At 41.3% G+C, this 10,947-nt stretch overlaps 1 protein-coding gene across 1 annotated transcript; it reads right to left on the bottom strand.

Moving 5' to 3' along the window:
- Positions 1-962: 962 nt before the first annotated feature.
- Positions 963-10,553, bottom strand: vsig8a (V-set and immunoglobulin domain containing 8a). The gene is made up of 6 exons (XM_068574205.1): positions 10,460-10,553; positions 8,443-8,618; positions 7,279-7,483; positions 4,531-4,683; positions 2,829-2,951; positions 963-1,171 (listed from the first exon to the last, which is right to left on the bottom strand). Exons 1-6 carry the CDS (start codon positions 10,551-10,553, stop codon positions 963-965), a joined length of 960 nt encoding a protein of 319 aa, XP_068430306.1.
- Positions 10,554-10,947: the final 394 nt, after the last annotated feature.

Here is a 10,947-nt window from a genome sequence, read left to right as displayed (position 1 = left end):
TTTGACACCCTCATTACCATGTTCCAAGATGTAATTATAATATTGTATGTAGACTGATTGTTTATACTAAGCCTTTATCTATTATTCCCTACTTCCTAAATCCCCTGGACAACATTCATCTGCAAGCTTCACTTTCATCTCAACTACATATCTGCTTTTGCAGTTACAACGCTTTTGCTTTGATAAAAACAGACATGAAAACACCTGGCAAAGAACTGAAACCCATTTCTGTGTTGCTACAATGTGTATCCCCAGTAACACATTTTGATGATTATTACACACACACACAAACACACACAGAATTACAAAGGGGAGAACAATACCAGCCACATTCTGTCACAACTGGCAAATAACTAGACATCCAGAGCGGCACCCAGAAAAGTCTTTTTAAAGTCATAAAAAGGAATTCTGAAATGTCACTTCTCAATGTTCTGAGATTTAATAAATTGGATATAATTGCTACATATCTAAGACGAGAACTCCCAAGAGTGTTTGTTGACGGGATGACAGCCTCTCATGTTTCCAACTCTAAAGAAAGAGAGAAGAGCAACAGGAAGAGCGAGTTGGTAACTTTGAATAGATTGAGCTTTCAGATGAAGCGTCAAGAGGAGCGTACGTTATTTACAATGGCGGCTGTTATACATTTGCATAAACGGTCTGAATCGATCTCTTGTATGTATCTTTTCTGGTTTTGATTTAGGTCTGGGACGCTTTTATTCTCCTAATGGCTGTGATATGTTTAATATCTTTTAATACACTAATAGCCGTTCTATATTTTAAAGTTTGGTTGTTAATTTGTACAAATGTGCAAGTGGTAATGTTCTATCCATATGTTCATACCCCTTTGACACTTACAGAGCAAGAAGTGTCTTCATCATGGGACTTTTTGGTTACTAAATGATCAACAGTAGAGACGTGAGCACAGTGTGTGTGATGTGTTCTCCGTCCTGTCAGCAGCTTCCTCATCCAACCGTCAAGTTCCCCCCACCGTTAACTGTGCAGTAACTCTGCAGCACTGATCCGTACCCGATGTCATTGGAGAACTCCTCCTCAGAGCGATGACGCCTGTCGCTCAACTTCCAATACAGGATCCCGATGAAGACCAGCAGGATGAAGATGAAGAGCAGGGAACCCACAACAGTGCCGACAATAACCGCCGCTCTGTTTGGGGCTGTAAATCCAGCATGAATAACGAGGAATTATTCTCTCAGAAGCATTGTGGTGAAAAAGAACAAAGTGGGACAAATCTATCCAACCGGATTACTGTTGATCTTGGCTTTTTTTTCTGTGGCCAATACATTGCCCTCATGAAGATTCCTGGATGATTTCTTTTTTACATTTGAACTCTGTGGCAACTAAACAAAGCTGATCTCGTGCATGACTGTAGGGGGTGTGGTTTAGGCTCAGCTGCAGGGGTGGAGTGGAGGAGGGATTCAGAGAACAGGTGCCGGGACGAGGTGTGATCAGCCTGAGCTGTGTGCAATTACCTTTGTGCGCGTTGTTGTGTCTCCCATATAAAACAGTGACTGAGGAGAAATTGTGGTTGGGGGGGGTACAGGTAGCAAAGACGATGCAGTCGTGTGTGTGTCTATCTCTCTCGATATATCACGGGCTGAGCAGATTAACGTGTTAACACAAGATTAATCTGGCAATTCTTTAACGGCGTTAACTATTTGATAATGCGTTAACTGTATGTTGTTGTTTTTTTGCATTATTTTTTTTGCATTGGGAGGGACTTATCACTTTTAATCTCTCCATACAGCGTAGTTCAGACCTGGCATCTTATGGCTCTTCCAGTCCGGCCCACGTGAGGTCAATCAAACATTAAAAAAAAAATAAACAAGATGCTATGAATGCATTACTATAGCACTGCTTTTACTTCGAAGGCGATTCTTGTTGGTGCGCGGGCGCTTCCGTAGCCTCACAGACTGACGTGAAAGCACGTATTGTTATACACAAGATGTTTAGTACACTTGTTAAAGTCAACACAGACTGGATTTTTCTCACTGAGGAAGAAAAACTGAACTGGAAAACATGAAAAGCACTTATTGCGTTTGTATAAAGTGAATCAATTGCTGCTCTTTAACATAAATCTTTAAGGTAAGCAACAGCCTGAACATGGACCAAAGAAGGAGTGGTTTGTCCCTCACAGGGACCCTTACTACTGAACAGTACCTGTTCAGAAAAAAAGAAAACAGTTATAAACTATATATGCATGTATGTTAACTTCCTGTTGTGCCTGTTATATTCTGATAACATTACTTTAAAACAACAGCCTACAATACACTAGTTTTTACTGCATTATTGAATTGGTGCATAATGCGATTTAATCACAGAAAATGTATGTGATTAATCAGTTTTTTTTAACTTTGCCAAGCCCTAATATGTATGTATGTATCTATCTATCTTTTTCAATGATTTCTCAAGTAAATGCGGACAGTTGACATATAAGGCAGAGGAGTCTTTTCAGCGGTACTCATGTTTGACTGTGTGAGTCTGCGTGAGTCAGCAGCAGGAAGTCAGAGATGAAAGATGGTAAAACAAAGTTTTTCTCTTCAGTGAATGAAGTGATTTCCTGCCACTGACTGTGACCTTATTCTGTCATCATCAGATAACGTAATCAGGAGAGCGAACTGATGCTACGCAGCGCAGTGGTTTAAGCCCTCGGTGTGAGAAGTGGAGCAACGATGAGATTGTGGCGCGACTACAAAAAAAAAAAGAGAAGCCTTGAGAGGATAAAAATCCAGATCTTTCATGCCATGTGGGCGTCACACGTGATGCATGTGAACATGAAACGGTTCTGTGTGATGAAAGCGCGTTTCTCTTACGCCTCTTAGCTTTCAGGTTGATCCTGCAGTGTTTGGATCCCGCGGCATTGTGCGCCTCACAAAGGTAAAATCCTGCGAGGCGCTGCGAGTGATTGGTAATTCTCAGCTCCCCAGTCACACCGTCTGAGGAAACACACGCAGATTAAGACATGTGCAGATTAAGACATGTGCCATGTGTTGTGCATTTAAGGGATATAATGAAGATATATCAGCCTGCGACGCTGGTTTCTCCACAGGTAGAGTAGTTGAAGTGATACTTAACCCTAGAACACTAACATTAAAAATAGTCACACTATCACTAACGTCGGATGAATTTCACTTAATAATTTACCTGATAAAATATACTATACGTATTTACAAAGCAAATTGATGTATTCTTTTATTTGTATATGAATTCTTTTTATTTGTTCACCCTCTATCTCTATATACCGTCGGGTGAAGACCAGTCGAACACGTGCCTGTTGAAAAAAACAGTGATTGAAGCAGGTAGACACGCCCATCTCTAATAAGACACACCCACCTTTAATAACATCTGTGATCAGTGTGAAGCTACACAAATACTCACGCAACTTAGACAAAAGCAACACAATGAAAATAACAAAACCACAATCGCTCAGGTGAAAATCACCCGACGTTGGTGTTCTTTTAAAGTTTGCTTATGTCTTAAAATATCACGAGGTCTTTTAACAAGAGAGGAGCTGCTCTCGCAGAAGACTAATCGCGGGGTTGACAGTTCAAAAATGTCATTGAGTCCCTCAAGTAGAATATGAGTCGTTAAACTGTTTTGTCGCAAATCATGAATTCTTTACATCATGCTTTGCATCTGGATTACTGATAAATTCCTTGATTCCTTTATCTTAGAAAAAAAACATCCTACAGCTCTTAACCGCACTCGTCTCGTCCACATTGACACCATGCGCTCCTGTTGCATCATGTAAAACACATCACACACACTATCAGCTGCTGGCTTGGATCAGACTGGACATGTCGCCGCTCATCTGCTCGTGTCTGTCTTTTTGAAAACAAAAGACTCATTTTAAAAAGACATACAACACAGTCAACAACAAGCAGGACACCTTCATCCCCCCGGTGCCGCCTGCACTGCATCACTGGCATGCAGTACATTCCAATCAAAAAGGAACAGTGTTGTTGTTCACCTTGCTGAGCACAAGGATGGACTTTCAAGTGGTGAGCCGACGTTTGTCTTTTGTTATTATGGAGTGGGAGCAGGGATTGAAATCTATATCAATGTAATTGTTCCCTCTCAAACGCACACCTACTGTAATCTGTGATAACACTTGGCTTCTGGGCAGGCTTTCGAAAATTAGCCGAGATAAATTTGGTGCTTTGGCTGCTCTCCGTGGTGCCGTATGCTCTGCAATTGTCTGGAGTGGTTGTGTGTGTGTGAGTGTGTGTGTGTGTGTGTGTGTGTGTGTGTGTGTGTACATGTACACTTGTGTTTGGGCTGAGGCCCAAGGGGGGGAAATTGCACCAGGACTGATCACAATTATGTAAGGCTGCTGCACTGAACATTCAACACTAAAAGGGTTTTCATTGGATTTTGCTCACATGGCATTCAATACTAAACCTGACCCAAGGCCTAAACGGCAACGCACGCACGCACACACTCACACACACACACACACACACACACACACACTTTCTGTAGTAGCATCCGGACATCAGCAGAGGTCACACTTACTCTGTGTGGTTGCAGCAGGGATGGAGCCTGCACGTTCTCTCCTCCATGTGTATTGTAAGGGCGTGAAGCCTTTTTCAGACTTGCAGTGCAGAGACACTGCCTCTCCGACCAGCTCTCTTCCCTCCACCCAGCACTCAGGCACAGACGGGTTCACTGAAATCACAACAACATTAAATGTAAACAGCCATTCCTTTCTATTCCTGCTTTTTCTCTAAAAAACAGCTCATCTCTCTAGCTTTCCAATGGAATCGTAGAATCTATTTGATTAGGGCTTTTACAGATTCACCACATATAAATAGGTGGTACCAACACTTTTGTTGTTACAGTGGCGGGCCATGCATTTCCTCTACGCCTTCTCTGTCAGCTGTTAAATAGCTGGCGCGTGTGGTGCGTGCATCACGTAGACATATTTCGTCTTTATGGAATGCAAGCCTGAGGAGTAAAGATGACAAAGAATAAATATTGGCGTTCTGTCCTAGTATGAAAGGTGAAAGAGGACAGAAGTACGTATTAGTGAGGGTGAAATGAATATCATTACAAGATACGCTTAGAGGATGACATGAAGGTCCACAACGTTTCATACGTCTGAGTGTGTTCACCTTTTACATGATGAAAGCAGAAATCCTATCCATCTATTCATGCATCCTCTGAATCATTTATTCTGCTTGAGATGATACTTATTGGCTCTCAGGTACTGTGAGTTTTGCTGTTTGGATAAAAACAGCTTCAGGTTGTATATTGATATGTGCGGTTTTGCTTCTGTCTGTTTTCTTCAAGTCGAGTTCACTGCAGTTTTGGAGCCATGCTGTGTGTTGAAGGTCCTGCTGACTCAACATAATCAGCTTCAGTTGATGTCTTTTTGGACTTGATTTGTCTGATTGGGCAATTTTAAGTTTTTTTTTTTACATTAGCACACTAAGGATGTGGCCACATAATTTTCTTCTACAGAAAAAAATGGTTGCATTGATTAAATTAAATTAAAATTGTAAAATGACTATGAAACATTGATATCTTTTGCCATTTCGTTGATCATTTTTTCCCTCCATTTTTTTCAGTAATTTCCGCCACTATTTAAAGTCCAAACAGGCCCATATGTAAGATGAACTGTAATGGTAAAATAAATGTTTGAGGAAATGTGGTAGTCAAGTTATTTTCCTTTTCAAAACATAAAATTCACAAAACTGTGTGCAGCGCTGCATCTTTTAGTTTGGACTGAAAAAAGAAAATGTAATTGGTTCTCCTTCAACCTGTAACTCTGATTGTTCATCTGGAAGAAAAAAAAAACAGTTGCCCTAAAAAGAAGGGTTAAAAGTATTCTGACCTTTCTGATTTCCACAAGGAAATATTCAACTATTTGCTATATCCTGAAACATCTGTGTAAGAGGGTTATTTGCAGTCATATAATCCTAATAAAAGAAATCTGCCAATGAGGTGAGCTCCTCCTTCGACCCAGTTCCTGCTCATGCTCTTCAAACAAGATGAGTTGGACTAGAATCAATTAAAATTACTTTACCCCTCTGGCAAATGTTAAGACTGAATACACTGACAAATGGCTCCAAGTGAGGTGTCATTTTTAAATATAGTCGCCTTTTTTAAGTGCATCAACTTAATCAGTATATATCCGTGTTCGGGAAACGGACCTTTTGAGATTCATCTTCCTTCAGTTAGTTTGTTGCATCACAATGGTCAGAATTGTGACCACAGACAGCTGTCCAGACCAAAGCTCCATAATCGGATGAAGCAATCTCATGTGCTGATGAAGACTGAGACATGCAGGTAAAAGCTCCAGAAAAAACTATATATATATATTTATTAGCGCTGGGCAAGTTACGCATTAATATCACGTTAACTTTTCAATCAATTAACAGCGTTAATTATTTGATCATGCGTTTACTGCATTTTTTTTTGGATAAAAAAATGCAGTTAACTTTTACTTTGAAGACGATAATTTACTTCCGCCCTTGGGCTTCCGTAGCATTACCGGACTATTTGCCGATTTGAGCCAGACGCAAAAGCACGTATTGTTCTGTAGTTTCTGTCCTCAACAAGCACCGTGTGAGCGAGTCGGCTCTCAAAGCTTCACCATCGTCACAGCAGCTCACGCTACAAGCTCAACGGACCCGGATTGAACATGAATCGCGCATGCGCAAAGCCACCGCTCATACCTGTCAGCTGTCCTTCACATCTCCACCTCATTCAACCAGACGTCAGTGCGCTTGTTCAAGACAACACAGACTGGACTTATCTCACTGAGGAAGAAAAACTGACCTGAAAACTTGAAAAGCACTTATTGCGTTTGTATAAAGTGAATCAATGGCTGGTCTTTAACATGGACCAAAGAAGGAGTGGCTTGTCCCTCACAGGGACCCTTACTGCTGAACAGTACCTGTTCAGAAAAAAAAGTAGTTCCTTCTCTGCACAAATTGACTTGAATTCATTGTGCAACATTTCATCAAGTGAAGGAATGTTATGAAAGCGAGCACTTATCTTAGCTCTTACTGACATCTATGTGACCTTGAACCAAATAATCTCCACAAAGCACTACTGTATACACTTCATTGTGGCGATGTAATTGCAGTCTTAGATATAAGATACAATATGCACAATAGCAGGTTTAAGTTAGCCTTGTGGCAAATATAATGTATACTGGCATGTGAAAAGGAAACGTAACCTTTATTGATATAGGCAATTTAAAATACTAATGACTGTATTTGCCAAAGGTGATGCACACAAATGATCCAGTCTTACCCATAACCACCAGTGACACCTTGCGCGTGTCCACTCCAGGTGATTTCCTGACTTTGCACTGGTAGGTAGCACTATGAGCAGGTGACAGCAGAGCGATTGAGATCGAAGCGTCACCCATTGAGGGGTCAGGAGCAGCAAAGCGTAGCCCTTGTGCAAGAGCGTGGTAACCATGGATGTGTATGGTCCCGCTGGTGTATGTCATGAGCTGAAAGGGGAAAAAAAAATTGAAAGAAAGAGTCAACTAATTTACGTCTCGTCAACCAGTCTTCTAAGGAAACGACGGATAATTACCGCTATCTTTAGAGCTCTGCAGAGGTTTTCAACCCATTGTGGATCATTGTTTTGCTCTGCATTGACTGTATTGTTCAGTCACTGCACGCTCAACAATCTCGTTTCCAGCGGTAGCAGGCAGCTGGAATTGGTTAAACAAGCTGTCACAAAACCCACTGCATACATGGTCCCTAGGGGATGCTAACGTTAGCAAAATAGCCCTTTTTAAAAGGTTCCTGACTGGCACCGCGCAGCAGAAAGACAAAGTTCTGTGCGAGAAGGAGAATCTCGCAATTAAAGACACGATATATTTTTTCTCAGTTCATGGCGATAAAACACAATGGATACGGAATAACGTTGTTTCCTGTCTCCTGGATGTGTAAAGACGCAGTTTTTTAAACACATTAACAAACAACTTTATAGTTCAATACTATGTCAGGGCTTCTTGCTTGTCAGCTTGTCTTTTAGTTCTTCAGCGCATTTCCTTTTTTTCTGAACCAATAACCTGCACTGCTCACTTGTCTAAAGCAGGACGCATCTGGACCTGTTTAATCATTGTTTTGACTGTGATCAAAATGTCTGCTGCTGAGGTGAAGAGGAACCTAACCCCCCTCAAGTATCCAACACTAATGACTTGTTTCATTTAAAAGGCAAATTGGATAAACAGCTGATTCCTGTGAAAATAAAGAAGGTGGTAGGAGTGCACTCCACAAATCAGCATCCTGGACTTAATTTTAAAAACATCTAATTCTTCTCATCATGTGCAGAGTTTGTGCCTCTATAATTATGAATCAGAATGTTCCATAGGTTCCTCCTACTTTACATCCTCAATATATCTGAAGCTGTTTCTACAATGATTGTACAATGTGTCCCATTCTCCATTCTGCTTCTTACCATCTGATCTTTCTGCGTAGTGTCTGGACTGACTGCGGACCATTCGATGTCCAGTTCTCCGGTGTCCAAAGGGCTCGGCGTGTACCTGCAGCCCAAACTCACGCTCCCGCCCTCCGCCTCATGGATGGTCTGCGGACCCGTGGACGTCACCCGCATCCCTCGCACACATTTCCATTCTGAAGAAATCCAGACAAGTCTTGAGAATAATCAAAGAAGCGTATTTGTTGTTCTTAAATACCTTATTGTAATCCCCGAAGAGACATGTTATGTTTTCTTATCCCAGTAAGCCCTTTTTTTTCACGTTCATGGAGCCACAGTTTACGATGCCCATGAACCCATTTTTATGGATAAGTTTAACATGTTTTTCAGATTTCTTCTCTCAGAGAAGCTCTGGCTAGATAAGCCACACAAATGTAATAGTTGAGGCCAAATGTCACAAAAATATAGAAAAACAGAACAAATTGCATATTGCAGCTACAATAGAGCTCATTAGGCAGGGCTTCCGAGAGGAAAAAATAATCAGAGGTCCAGTATGAACACAAAGAGTACTCTTAGCAAAAATAATCAGAGCTTTATTTCCACAAGGTCCTTCATCATATGTCCATGCTGCAGCTCAAAACATCTTGAAACGGCTCCATAAGGAGGGATGCAATTTAATACCTAATTTCCTGATTTCTTTTGTTTTACTTTGGATCATAGAGACGGATGTAAAAAGCCTTGAAATCGCTTTAAATTAATGGTGTAAGAGCTTCCATTGGGGGGGAGGGGGCATGTTGATGCCCCCCCAATGGCTCTCTGTTACAGCGCAAACAGTGAAAACTCAGAGCAAACAGTGTTCCTAAGGGCTAACCAGAGAACGGCTGCAGAGCACCGGACATGAGCTCATCAATGGGGGCACGCTCACAAGCACAAACATGCACTGAAAGCAGATGCGGTTGTAGAAGCTTGGATAACAATTCACTCTCCTCTGTTTGCTGCTATATTAATGTTCAGAATATTAAATACTGCATCCTAATTCAAGAGAGTTTGAATTAGACTCACTATCGGTTTAACCAGAGTCTGTGGCTTGGAGGGAATAATTATGGAGTTCACGAATTCCAGTTTCACTCCAGTGGTTTTATTCCAGCTGTAACATGTTTGGAAATTTCTTCTTCAAAAGAGTACCAATTTTTTTGTGTTTTTCTTTTTTTGTGGTATTTGTTCAAATGATCATTGCATCCAGACAGCGATCAATAATTCAAGTGCTCTGACAAAAAAGAAAAAACAACATCTGGTATCTGAAGCTTTCCCAGGACTGTCACAAACGCGTCCAATCAGTTCATTCAGCACGGATGAAGTGATTGGACAGGCTCCCCGCCACCTACCTGCCTCTCGGCCCACACACTGACCGTCCTCTAATTGCACATCCCCGGAGTCTTCCACAAGCTGCTAACGTGACAGCTGTGAGAACTAACAATAGGGGAGTTGCTTTGGAGAGAGGCCTGAAGGGACGGGATGTCGGTATTGCCCACCCGGTGATTTTGATGCTGGAGTCGGAGACATTTGGAGTCGGTTTACATAAACTACTTTCATTGGAAAAAGAGTCAAAGGCAACACTCAGCTGGATTTTTCAGTTGGATCATTTAAAAAAAAAAAAAATCTAAATACTCTTGCTAGTTTCTCAAGATTACCACGGCTACCTTTAATTTACACATTCATTTGAAAAACAGTCTATTTTATTACTTTATATATTTTTGAAAGATATGAATTTTAGATCTGCACCTACACTGAAGAAAAGAACAAAAACACATGAGCTCAAATCCCTGAAACATTCTGGGGTCATCTTGAGCTCACATCAAGGCTCAGCAGCGTTCAAAAGAATCAAGCCATGAGGGTCTCAATATGAATATCTAGAAAGAATGCCATGTCATGAAATAGTTGGCTGTGTGCGTGTGTGTGTGTGTGTGTGTGTGTGTGTGTGTGTGTGTGTGTGTGTGTGTGCACTCGTATCAATGTGCTTGTGTGTCTGCATTGTTACCTGTGGTCAAGAGACTTGCAGTGCAAAGCAAGGAGGCAGACAACCACGGCGTGAAGAACGCTGATCTCAAATGACAGCAACTGTCTCTCAACATTGTGCTCCTGTTTTGAGATGAAATCGTGGAGAGCAATTGTCAAAATTATAATAAAAAAACAAAACAAACGCACAGTAACGTGGCTTCCAATGTTTGACATTTGAAACCGATTTTCAAAACTGAGAAGAACTGAAGACAACTATGGACACATTTAGAAGGAATGGGGAAAAACAAGCATGCTGGTAGAACAAGCTGTTGAGGTTGATATTACCTGATTGCAGATACTCCATCCAAACAGGCAATGGAGTTTTTTTTAGTTTTTTTTTTTTTAGAAAGGCTCAATCAGTAGCTCCTAAAGGGAGCTCCACCTTAACGTCCCCCATGAAGCCTTCTGATTGGTTGGTCCCTTCACCGGTTCTACTCGTTTACGAGGAGGTTTCCCTTGTGATGCCAT

This window comes from Clinocottus analis, unplaced genomic scaffold, assembly GCF_023055335.1.
Source record: "Clinocottus analis isolate CAN_PGR_092001 unplaced genomic scaffold, fCliAna1.0.p SCAF_13, whole genome shotgun sequence".
In the NCBI taxonomy this organism is placed as follows: domain Eukaryota; kingdom Metazoa; phylum Chordata; class Actinopteri; order Perciformes; family Cottidae; genus Clinocottus; species Clinocottus analis.
The sequence above is the reverse complement of the archived record's forward strand: the minus strand, read 5'-3'. Positions and strand labels throughout refer to the sequence as shown.

Bases quoted from the DNA above. Each gene is read 5' to 3' on its own strand.
- vsig8a (XM_068574205.1), bottom strand. From the start codon at position 10,553: ATGTTGAGAGACAGTTGCTGTCATTTGAGATCAGCGTTCTTCACGCCG. The intron at 8,619-10,459 runs GTAACAATGCAG...GGATTTCTTCAG, and splicing joins TGCAAGTCTCTTGACCACAG to AATGGAAATGTGTGCGAGGG. The intron at 2,952-4,530 runs GTAAGTGTGACC...GTGTTTCCTCAG, and splicing joins CCCTGCTGCAACCACACAGA to ACGGTGTGACTGGGGAGCTG.